This window comes from Perca fluviatilis, chromosome 9 (assembly GCF_010015445.1).
Source record: "Perca fluviatilis chromosome 9, GENO_Pfluv_1.0, whole genome shotgun sequence".
Classification (NCBI taxonomy): domain Eukaryota; kingdom Metazoa; phylum Chordata; class Actinopteri; order Perciformes; family Percidae; genus Perca; species Perca fluviatilis.
This window is the reverse complement of record NC_053120.1, coordinates 40106583-40119318: the sequence shown is the minus strand read 5'-3', so window position 1 is coordinate 40119318 and position 12736 is coordinate 40106583. Positions and strand designations below refer to the sequence as shown.

The window sequence follows — 12736 nt, the reverse complement described above, 5'->3', positions numbered from 1 at the left end:
GTGGAACACTATGGATGCTTTGCAGCAACGACAAATGTCTTAACCCCATATTAAAAGCATTACTGCATTTCACTTCTGTCAGTGACTGCCGGCTTCTCACTCAGCCTGCGAGTGTAGGCATTGGAAACAGCTACTGTAGAACCACTTCAGCGAGACCTCTCCACTTGGAAATAAATCAATGTTCACTCTTACCTTTGACATGGACTCTTGGAAGAATGTTCTGAAAAGGTGCAGCGTGCAGCAAATCACAAACTTCTTCCTGTGACTGGGAGGAAGATACAGAGAAAGTCAAAATACTGACATGCTAAGGTATGAAAGCACATTTTAACTGCATGCTGAATAAGTGAAATTCTCCGATAAATGGCATTATTTATATAAATCTATCCCATACAGGCGCCTCAGTGATTGTACCATAGATGTAATGTCAGTTCACTGATAAGCCATAAGACTTTTCAGTTGGAAATCAACTCCATGTATCACATTTGCACTGAAATTGGAAATGTTCCAATTGAAATGCGTACCAGACTCTGCTCGCTCAGCAGACAGAACAGCATGGCGTTGCCCACTTCCCTCAGGTTCTGGAAGCACACGGTCTTGAGCTCGGCATACTCAACAATGTCCTTCAGCTGGTGGTGAAAGAATTCCAGGATACCTGAAAAGAAATAGAGCCCAAATACATCATCTGTCCCACAGTTTACCAGCCCTCAACCATCCGTCACAGCAGCGCGTATATCCGTTTGAGGCGTAAACACATGCTGCTGGCCATTTGTACTGCTTTTGTTGCAGCATGGCTAATTTTCTGGTATAGTGTACGCGTCTCTGCAAAATTTGGGTACTCTGTGTGAATTCGCTCCCAACTCAGTTCTCTTTTTATTTTTATGAAAAAACTAAAAAAGGAGAAACATATTTGAGCAAAACAACTATAAACATTGGTTCTTTGTTCTGTTACTTCATGGAGATTTGATGGCATGTTAGTCAGTTTGAGTTTTCCTCGCATACAAAGCTTCAAATAAAGCTTTAAAATAGCTCTTTGTTATTAGTTGCACAGCTTGGTTCTTTGAAGAGGAGTGTAGGGCGCCCGGATAGCTCAGTTGGTAGAGCGGGCGCCCATATATAGAGATTTACTCATGAACGCAGCGGGCCCAGGTTCGACTCCGACATTTAAGAAGCTTGAATCAGAGAATGTTTTTTTTTTATTTGATAAAAACAGACTTAAACCGATTAATAAATTTTCCAAATTGTCAGCGATTAATTTAATGGTTGACAACTGATAGATATCGGTTCATCTTTGCAGCTCTGCTTCCAACAAGTAGAGGTTACATGGTCAGTAGTCTCTCATGTCCAGACCTTCCTCTAAAGCGCTGCGGAAGAAGGTCTGGCTAGTCCACACAGCATTCCAGGATGGGAGAAAAAAATGCTCTGGTTTATTGCCATTTCTCTTGGACGGCGCCTCTGCAAAATAGCCTCAAGAAGGAACATGTTTTGGTGGAACGTGTGTACGTTCAAAAGTAGTTTTAGTCGTGCAACAGAAACCTCTGATTGGACAGATAGTCTAGCTAGCTGTCTGGATTTACCCTGCAGAGATCTGAGGAGCAGTTAACCATAGTCCTCACAAAGTGGAACGTAGTGGATATAGACTACATGGTCAGTTACCTGGGGAACCGTACTCGTGGCGGGGGAGTCTGCAGATCTTGGGCATCACCTCCATCAGGGTCTTCACATACTGCATTATGGTGCCCTGAAGCTATACAAGAGAATGAGAGCATTAAGCAGCGTATACAGTTCAAATACTCAGTTAATAGGAAACCATGAAGAACACACAGGAAAACAAATCTAACAAAGATCCCCTTTTTTTAGTGCTTATTTACATCAGTCTCATTCATAACTAACAAAGAAAGTGACCTCCTATAACCCCTCCTCATTCTGTAACAGCAGGAAGTTCCAGCAATCAAACTGCGCCTCCCACAAACCATTGCTGCTTACTGTCCTACTCACCAGGCTTTTGACCACCTTCAGCAGTTCCTCCATCACCACGGCAATGCCCTGGTAACCCAGCAGTCTGCACATGACCTTAATGTGCGGGGGGCCCACAAAGTTCCTGTAGGTGTTGAATATGCTAGTGTACGCCAGATTCAAGGTCTGCATGCAGAAGAAAGATGAGTGATGATGAGAAGAAGATCAACAACTACCAACACTTATTTCATCACTCGAATAAACATTGTGTGCTTATAATCATCCTTGATGAGTCAGGGAGTGAGGACGACTCTTTAAAAGATAAACGGTAAGCAGAAAATTGTTTCTTTTGAAGCCACTGCTCAGTAACTGCTCATCCTCTCCATTATTAACAAATGGGTAGTGAAGGGAACTGCTCCTGTGTGTGTAGAAGCGCTGAGTCACTTTGTCACAGAGAATACTTTTCAACATCCAAGGGCACATCAACAGTTTATGTTTGGAAATTATACAAAACATGTTTTTGTTTTTTTTACAACTTAATGTCTAATGGCTGTTAGCATCCCCCGGAGGCTGCAATGCTCCTAAAAGCCCACAATACATAAAGTACACGAGTGAATCAATAATCACTGCCATGCTAACCGCTCTGAGGCTGTACCCAGGAACAGTGGTGACTTCAGCTAAATGCCAACGTCAGATTTCATGAATTCATTCACTACATGCTGATGTTTAGCAGGTATTTGTTCATAAACCAAAGTATCGGACAAATTACAATTTTGGCCCGACAATGGCATTACATAAAAAGTCAGGGGCTCAACAAATTTATCACAGTTCATCCTGTGGGGGATCTGAATATCTGAACCAATCCATCGAGTTAAGTTGCCCCTTAAAACCACAAATGTGAACCTGGTAGTGGTACTAGATGAAAAGTTAGCATCACCAAAGTCAGTGGGACTCATCCTCTAGACAGCATAAATGTCTGCACAAAATTTTTAGCAAGTACAAACACGTGCATTGTTGAGATATTTTCCTCAATAAATGACATTTTTGACCAGCTGGTGGCGCTAAAGGGCTCAGTCCGTAGGGCCCTGGCTTGGAAACCCGAGCATGTGGACTGGTAGCTGGAGAGTTGCCAGTTTATCTCCTGGGCACTGCCAAGGTGCCCTAGAGCAAGGCACTGAACCCCCAACTGCTCGGGCACTTGTCATGGGCAGCCCCCCTCACTCACACCTCTCCATTTGTGCATTTATAGGTCCTAGGCATGTGTGTGTATTTTCAGGCCTGTGTGTAATAAAATGTAATTTCCCATCAATAACGTATGTCTTAATCTTTAATCTTAGATGAAAAAGTAGGGTATCACCAAAGTCATTAGAATTCATCCTTTAAGAACCATGACTGTCTTTATTTATTTATATACATACATACATACATACATACATACATACATACATACATACATACATATATATATATATATATAAAAAAATAAAAATTACTGTTGGAACACACTGTGGTACCGTACCCTCGTGAGCATTATTTGAACAGTATTGTTCTGCAGAAAGTAGTGTGTTGCTATAAAAATGGCGGGAAAAAGGCAATTAACAATGGAAGAGAGACAGACCATCATAAGACTTAAGAATGTTGGTCTTTCCTACAGAGAAATTGTGAAGAAGGTCAAGGTGTCAGTGAGTACAGTATTCTTCACCATCAAAAGGCACTTAGAAACTGGGGGAAACTGACAGGAAGAGGTCTGGCAGACCCAAAGCCACAACAGAATCAGAAGACAAGTTTCTGAGAGTCAACAGCTTGCGTGATAGGCGGCTCACAGGACAACAGCTTCAAGCACAGCTTAATATTGGTCGTAATAAGAAGTCTCAGTTTCAACTGGAAAGAGAAGACTTGGAGCTGCAGGTTTGATAGGTCGAGTTGCAGCAAGAAAGCCATTGCTAAGACATCAGAATAAGAAAAAGAGGCTTGCCTGGGCCAAGAAACATCGTCAGTGGACTACTGAAGACTGGAAGAAGGTGTTATGGACTGATGAAACAAAATTGAAATCTTCGGTTCATCATGCAGGATTTTTGTACTCCGTTGAGTAGGCGAAAGGATGGTTCCTCAGTGTGTGACATCAACTGTCAAACATGGAGGAGGAAGCGTGATGGTCTGGGGCTGTTTTGCTGGATCCAGGGTCAGGGATTTGTACAGAGTGAAAGGCACCCTTAACCAAAACGGCTACCACAGCATTCTGCAGCACCATGCAGTACCCTCTGGTATGTGCCTAGTTGGTCAGGGGTTCATCCTACTGCAAGATAATGACCCAAAACATAAGTCCCAGCTATGCCAGAACTACCTTAGGAAAAAAGAATAAGATGGTAAGCTTAAAAACATGGAGTGACCAGCACAGTCACCAGACTTAAACCCCATTGAGCTGGTTTGGGATGAATATTTGATTTCCATTGTAGAAAGAATGCCACGAGTGTGTTCAGCTGTTATATCTGCGAAAGGGGGCTATTTTGAGGAGTCAAAAATTTTGAATATATTTTGGTTTATAAATTGATTCCACGATTTCTTTTTTAACTTAAATTGTTCATTTGTTCTATTCTTACACTAGTACAATAAGACATTGAACTGCATGAATTTCAATAAAAACCTGGAAAAATTGGGGTGTTCTAAAACTTTTGACCAGTAGTGTGTATGTATGTATATACACACACACACACACACACACACACACACACACACACACACACACACAATAGTTGTTGAGATACTTCAGTCTAACCGACATTACCGACATTACCATGCCTAGACTAACAACATATGTGGCTAAATAAACTGTCCCATGAGATCGTCAATAAAAAATAAGTCCATCACCCTAAATTACAACTACACCTACATTTCATTATGCAATCCTGGATTGTGTAATGACGATAATAAATCCTTTAATCCCTGAATTTACTGGCCTGGTAGATTAGGAGACGTCTTGTGGGCAAAACGAAGATTTGAACCTGAGGGCGGCAGTAGAGGAAAGCTCATGGACTGTTAAAAATGCAAAGGGTAAATTTCACAGCAATCTGCCGGTTAGATTTTGAAGGTTTTTGTGTACAAGTGAAAAAAATCTGCTTAATGGGAACACAAGTGTCAGGAGATCACTGGCAACATTAGGAATCAACCTCTGGGGACCATGAATATCCACAGGAAATGTTATGACAATCTGGCCAGCAGATGTTAAGAGACTTTGCAGCAGGAACAAATGGTCAGACAGATGGATCGACCCACTGAACATCATTTCAGCCCCCTCACCATACCCTGCCACTAGATTTTTAAAGATACCATATGGACCAAAGTGCTGTTCAAGGGGAAATGAATGATCAATATCACCTTGATGTCTGTAGATGAACTAGCAGGGAAAATTGGGAACAGAAAACAATATCAAAGAAGCCTCATTTACAACCATTTAAAAATACATACAGTATAATGACCCATTTGGATGTTGAACTGTTTCTACACAATGCATTCTTTTCTTTTCATCCACTGCAAAAGGTTTCAGCTCCCTCTCTCCCCTGTCGGCAGAGAGTCAGAGCTGCCGCTGCTCTAATCCAGCAGCACTCCCACTAGTGTGGCAGCAGAGGAGACAAGGACACGCCAATCTCCGGTCCACTCCTGAGGTTGAAAACCAAGCGTCAGAGCTCTTCATAACCTGACAGGGGAATAGATTCTAGAAAGACTAACAGGACGTCGGGATAGTCTATCGGCACCAACACCTCAGGCAAGACAGATTGGGATGTTCAACACGTGCTCTCAGTGTTTTTCTGGTAAGTAATGCTTTGAATGGATGAACACTTATTATTCTCTTAATATGGCTCATTACCATATAGATAAATAGATGTTTTGTTGCTATGGGCTACAGCTGACGTTATAGGAAAAAAAGGAAAAGAAAGCCTATTTAAAAAACAACATACTTGACCATGTACTTTGAATGTGCCTTGTTGAATGAACACGTGTTTACAGCTAATTATTTGACATGAAATTATTTGGTTCCATGTAAATAAAAAATATATTTAACACGGAAGATCAAATCTGCTTTTCTATTTTACACCTTAAAGTATTCTAATGTCACCACCTGCCATCTGTTTTAAGTTATTTAAATTATTTTACATTTTATAAGTTTCAATAAATATCAAATATCAAAGCTAAAGCTACTGGCCATGCTATTCAAACCTGACCAGTGGGGTTTTACAGTTTTGGCCCATTTACTGAAACAAATGTACAATTTTCAAAACTCTAAAAGGACAATCCTCACACCACGTGGTACATTCAGCACATCACTCTATGTAACTTGCAAAAGGTGATTACTCAATCAAAATAATCAACTCATGTTTCAAATAAATCCATCAATGACTAAATCATTGTCATCAAAACAAAAGGTTCCTTTATCATTGTTTAGACCAAGACAGTCAAAATGTAACGACATCTTGTCTAATGACAGCAGACTCTGAAAGGGTGATAGTTACCCATCATGTTATATTGTCCAGTTGCTAATATTGTATATTTAGGTAGCTGAAAAGTATTGATGGCACACGCTATACTTTCTCATTGTGTGTCACACACCTGTCAACCGCAAATACAGAAAAAAAAGCTTTTATCAACCTCAAGGGTCATCCAATCTCCTGTCTGTCTGGCCACAACATTTTATCGACACCACACCTGATATCCTCCCTTGCAATGTAATGAGGGAAAAATCTTTAGGCACGATGCAGCCCCCCCCTACAACAATCTGCTGTGATATTTTCACCTGTCACCTGTTTGCCTGTTTGGTTGCTCTAAATTGTAAGGGAGTTGTATTGTTCCACATCTAGCCTACATCTATCCATCTATTTTGCATTTAGGGATTTACACAATGAACATGTGTATAATTGCATTTGAGAGTAATATGATTCAATAGCAAGGCTTACTCGTTGCATTTTGTGCCAAAGCAATGATAAATGACTATGGTCATGTGAATAGCTGACCTAATGTTCATATAAATAGTCATATAGTTTGACACCTGTCCTGTAACAGGTGACTTTACAGCACAGATGAGCCTCCTCAAAAATCATTCTGCATTATGTCATTTGCTGAACATCTGTGCGTACGGCACGCTCATCTCCCTCCCACCACTGAACTTTGTTCCAGATAATCCTTCATACAATGCTTATTATCCTCTGTTTTTCTCTCACTTTTGAGGTTTTGTATCATGGGTAGGTTGCCATGACATTATTATAATTACATATTGTACATAATTGTACAGAGGCTCAGTCCTTGCTGTAGTGGCCACGGGTTTGGTTCTGACCCTTGGGCAAAGGGCCGGTTGCATGTCATTCTCCCTCTTTTCTCCCCTTTCATGTCTATGCTGTCCTATCAAATAAAAGGCCTAAAATGCCCCCAAAATAATCTAAAGATAAATAAATAAAAAAGTTCCCAGCTGTAAAGCACAAAGATCAGACATTGCCGGGACTAAATGAAAAATGAATTAATCCCGTCAGTCTTTTACTCTGTGTTTATGTTATCTCTCTTTTCCAGTTCAGCTTTACACCATGAGAACACAAAGATAACTGAGAAAAACTCCACTCATATCAACTTGGCTCTAGAAGCAGACGGACAGACCGACCGACCGACTACAGAAACAGCCTTGCATCATGGGGATTGAGGTGTACAACATCTCTGCCACCTCGGCCAGAGTGAGCTGGCCATCGTCCCCCAGCTGCCTGGACACCTTCTACAGCGTCATGTACGACCCAAACTGGAACAGCCTGCTCATGGGCTACAAGCGCAAGAGTTTCATGCATGAGGAACGCATCCCTGTCAGTCAGACCAGCACGCACCTGGCCAACCTCCTCCCCCAGACTGCCTACTTCTTGTGCGTGACATGTCAGGCAGCCAATCCTGTGCGCGACCAGTGCCAGGTGTTCAGCACTCTGAGTGACGGCACGAAGCTCACGACCGGGCCGGGTGGGAGCTCGCCATGGGTGTCTGGCTGACCTGCTGCGTCTTGCTCCTGGTCATTGCCGGCATACTGTTGTGGGGATGTCTCCACACCATCTGCTCCATCCCCAGTCAGGATGCAGACGGCTGCCATGTTGTGACCAACTCCAACCGCCAAGACATGTCTGGATCTGGACGCCTCTACGCTCCCAGACGCACCAGCGAGGACAGTGCCAAACATGCCAGCATCATGCAGCCCCCCCTCTCGATTAGGACCACTGGCAACATAATTACCCAGGACCACGAGCTGAGGACACTCGCTAAGCTGGGTGGCGCCGAGCCAGTATGATTCAACTGGATTGAGGTCATCAAAGCATTGTTGTGCCCAGAATGAATTATCACAGAGTTTTTTCATCCAATGTTTAAATTCTACGAAAGCCCAGAAGGTGTTGTGGAGAAAAAAAATAGAAACTAATCTGTGAATCTTGAATTACTAATCCGTGCTCTTGATTTATTGTCTATCTTGTTTATTATCTTTAATGCACCTGCAGTTGTGGCACTCACAATTTCGTTGTATGGGTCTCCGTGCCAATGGCAATATAGGTTAATCTTGTCTCATCTCTTAAAACTGTGTGCTCTTTTAATAATTTGTGACCACGAATTACTTAATTCTTGCTCTTGAAACATTACTAATATTAACACACACTTTATCATCGGTTCTTCTTGTCATACTGCAACCAAGACACTGCAAGATTTACATGTATCACTTTGCGCATCTTGTACAAAATAAACAGAGTTTACCTGTTGCAGTCAGACAACTAATCTCAGGCCAACACCATGAGATCTAATTCATATTTAGTTTGACTATTTGGAATGGCCTTCAGTATTCTGCTAAAATACAACAAATTGCTCGCTGAATAAAAAAAAAAAAGAGGAAATCTTTTCCAACATTACCCTGGCGTAGATTAACGCACAGGAGAGCCTGGCAGGGTTGACCAGATTTATAAAAAAAAAAAAAAATTGATACAATTGCATTGTCAACTGGACAAAGAGACCCTGACGCATCGTGTTATGAAAAATGCATTGATATTACCGCTTAATATACTCAGTAACTGCCCAACTTAACCTCAAGTCTCCAACAAGCCTGGCTATGCAATTCAGGGATCATGTAACTGGTTTGTGGCATGTCTTGCTTTATCAGGCTACATTATTATCTGATCTAATTCATATTTATTTGTTATTATTTTAGGGTTTCAGGGGTGAGGCAACTTCTTCTTCTTCTTCCTCTGCATGTCAGAGAGCCCTGAACTTTAATTTAGCGACAGTTTCAACGTGTACGTGTTTTGTTATTTAATTGTTTGACCTTTTAGAACAGCTGTCTGGATGAAAAATTGCCAACAGGTCTGGACATGCAACAACATGGGTTTGATTGATGATGGACAGTCATATCTGATTTCATGCACATCACACTACTTCCTCTGATCTAGCATGAATGACGCACTAAATCAAGAGCACAAACTTTTCTCTGTGACGCCTGTCAGGCTCTTACTGCACCACTCCAAAGTTCTCAATGATAAATGTTCTGCAAATGCAACACTTGAAACAATGACTGAATTATATAATTTGCTCTTGTAAATAAGAAGCTCATGAAAAATCTTTCGATCACAGTGTTCACTTTACCTCGCATACGTTTTAATATGTTTCACACATCTTTTACCATAATGATGCTTTCCCATTTGTAATCTCTCTCTCTCTCTCTCTCTCTCTCTCTCTCTCTCTCTCTCTCTCTCTCTCTCTCTCTCTCTCTCTCTCTTTCTTTCTCTCTCTCTATATATATATATATATATATATATATATATATATATATAACATGTGATGACTGTTTGGCTTCAACATGTGGACATAAAAGAGGTTATACACAGGGAGAAATCCAAAATATGCCTTTTTTCCCCCACGCATGTAATCCATGAAAATAAAGTGGTGATGAAAAAGTACTGACCTTTGACCCGTACAAGTACTGGGGCTGAGCGTTGGGCGGCTTGTCCCTCTGAAACTCCTGAGAGAATGGCAGGACAGTGCGCACAAACCTGGACACACATAAAGAGATTCATCAAACATCGCTATCATCACCAACATCTTGGTATTTTAGAGGGCTGGGTATCGTTCAAAAACCGGTACCAATACCGTGACTTCGATACTGGTTCTGAAACAATACTTTTTTCAATACCAATTTTATAAAACAAAAAGAAATGAACACTACACATTATGGCACAACTCTTATTTTATTTCTCAGCTCCTACTATGTGAGCCCCGTCTCTGTATAACGTAGAGTTTTCCCTGCAAGTCTCTACAACGTCTCAGACAGCGAATCAGCAGCATAATTAGATCTTAGTAGAAGCATGCTGCGTGTTTATTGGCTCACTGACACTGATGAGATTTACTCTTAAGATATTGAAATTGGGTATTGAATGACGAGGCATTTTTTGATACTCGATACTGTAAAAGCAGTTTGGTCTGTGCTTAAAAAGTGTTGAATTCGTGATGAGGCATCAGGGATCAGATTCAGAATGAGCAGCGTTTCTTTTTGAAATGTTGGTCTGACCCTGAGCAGCTGATCTATGAGCTGAGACCACTGTGTGCCACCTGTATTATGTAATTTATGATTGATGGAACTACCAATCGGCCATAAACCATGATGGCAGCACACTGGCAGGAATTCATGTTTTGAAATAGAGTACATTTGGATTGAAAGCTATTGTGGACTCTTCTCTGTGAAACAAATGTCAGAGTTAATTAGCAAAGTAGTTTACCACCATGACAGTTTAGCTCCAGAAAGAACAGGCAGAGTATTGACGGCAACAGCTGACAGTAACTAAAACTAACGCACCTGTTGGTGGAGCCGTTGTAGCAATAGTTGGGCAGGAAGTCATAATTGAGCTCCCAGAAGACGTGCAGTGTTATCCGGCCGTAGGGCGCCGACACATTGTGGTTGGCCTCGCGGAACATGGCGTCCAAGCTGTCCAGGGTCAAGTACTTACTGAGAAGCTTGTGTGTCATGCGGTTGATGTCCAAGAGACCTTCCAGTTCCTTTAACCAAGTAATACACAGAAAGAATAGTCCACAAGTGTACACCAACACACAGTAGTAGAAAACACAAGGATGTTATGTACTTATTAAAAAAAGATTTAAAAGGAACATACCATTATTGAGGTGAGGTCCTCACTCTCGAAGCGATTGATGGCCAGCTCTAGAGACTTGTAAAGGGCAGCTGAAATCCTCTGAGTGATGAGCCTGTTCAGATCAATGGAGCGGCCTAGAAGCTGAGATACACAACCAGTTAGTTAGACTCAACATAGCGCCGGAATAACGAAGGTGGCAGTACAGAGCGGTCACAATGCATATGATTGGTACCTGGACGTGGCGTTGCTTCAGCAGTGTCTCGTAGCGGTTGGAGGCCGGCCATGGAATGTTGGCCCCTTGGTTCTTGCAGTCGGCTCTCAAACGTTTGTCAAGCAGAAGGCTAAGGGATTCAGATAAACCGAGAAGGAGTCAAGTTACTTGGACGTGGTGTTTCCATCAAAGTGTGATTCAATGTTTTAAATAACAATTTATTGTAGAATGAAAATAAAAAGTGTATCACAACAGTGGTTCCCATCATTAACCCACCAGATAACTCACCATCAGATTACAGTGCCTTGCGAAAGTATTCGGCCCCCTTGAACTTTTCGACCTTTTGCCACATTTCAGGCCTCAAACATAAAGATATAAAACTGTAACGTGGGACACAATCATGAAGTGGAACGAAATTTATTGGATATTTCAAACCTTTTAAACAAATAAAAAACTGAAATATTGGGCGTGCAAAATTATTCAGCCCCCTTAAGTTAATACTTTGTAGCGCCACCTTTTGCTGCGATTACAGCTGTAAGTCGCTTGGGGTATGTCTCTATCAGTTTTGCACATCGAGAGACTGACATTTTTGCCCATTCCTCCTTGCAAAACAGCTCGAGCTCAGTGAGGTTGGATGGAGAGCGTTTGTGAACAGCAGTTTTCAGTTCTTTCCACAGATTCTCGATTGGATTCAGGTCTGGACTTTGACTTGGCCATTCTAACACCTGGATATGTTTATTTGTGAACCATTCCATTGTAGATTTTGCTTTTTGTTTTGGATCATTGTCTTGTTGGAAGACAAATCTCAGTCCCAGTCTCAGGTCTTTTGCAGACTCCATCAGGTTTTCTTCCAGAATGGTCCTGTATTTGGCTCCATCCATCTTCCCATCAATTTTAACCATCTTCCCTGTCCCTGCTGAAGAAAAGCAGGCCCAAACCATGATGCTGCCACCACCATGTTTGACAGTGGGGATGGTGTGTTCAGGGTGATGAGCTGTGTTGCTTTTACGCCAAACATAACGTTTTGCATTGTTGCCAAAACGTTCGATTTTGGTTTCATTTGACCACAGCACCTTCTTCCACATGTTTGGTGTGTCTCCCAGGTGGCTTTTGGCAAACTTTAAACGACACTTTTTATGGATATCTTTAAGAAATGGCTTTCTTCTTGCCACTCTTCCATAAAGGCCAGATTTGTGCAGTATACGACTGATTGTTGTCCTATGGACAGAGTCTCCCACCTCAGCTGTAGATCTCTGCAGTTCATCCAGAGTGATCATGGGCCTCTTGGCTGCATCTCTGATCAGTCTTCTCATTGTATGAGCTGAAAGTTTAGAGGGACGGCCGGTCTCTCGTAGATTTGCAGTGGTCTGATACTCCTTCCATTTCAATATTATCGCTTGCACAGTGCTCCTTGGGATGTTTAAAGCTTGGGAAA

General features: G+C 41.7%; 2 protein-coding genes across 2 annotated transcripts in view; one reads left to right on the top strand and one right to left on the bottom strand.

Annotated features, from left to right (window-relative positions):
- The window catches only part of cyfip1 (cytoplasmic FMR1 interacting protein 1), a 53905-nt gene that overhangs the window by 6628 nt on the left and 34541 nt on the right, over positions 1 to 12736 (bottom strand). The window contains 8 exon segments of the mRNA XM_039810407.1: positions 193 to 265; positions 522 to 652; positions 1654 to 1744; positions 1996 to 2139; positions 9911 to 9998; positions 10799 to 10998; positions 11112 to 11231; positions 11323 to 11431. Of these exon segments, the coding sequence (XP_039666341.1) occupies positions 193 to 265; positions 522 to 652; positions 1654 to 1744; positions 1996 to 2139; positions 9911 to 9998; positions 10799 to 10998; positions 11112 to 11231; positions 11323 to 11431 (956 nt within the window).
- Positions 5326 to 9505, top strand: LOC120565072 (fibronectin type III domain-containing protein 9). Its single transcript, XM_039810411.1, is given in 3 exon segments — positions 5326 to 5762; positions 7510 to 7914; positions 7917 to 9505. Coding segments are annotated over 2 exon segments (633 nt in total). The 5' UTR covers positions 5326 to 5762; positions 7510 to 7625; the 3' UTR covers positions 8261 to 9505.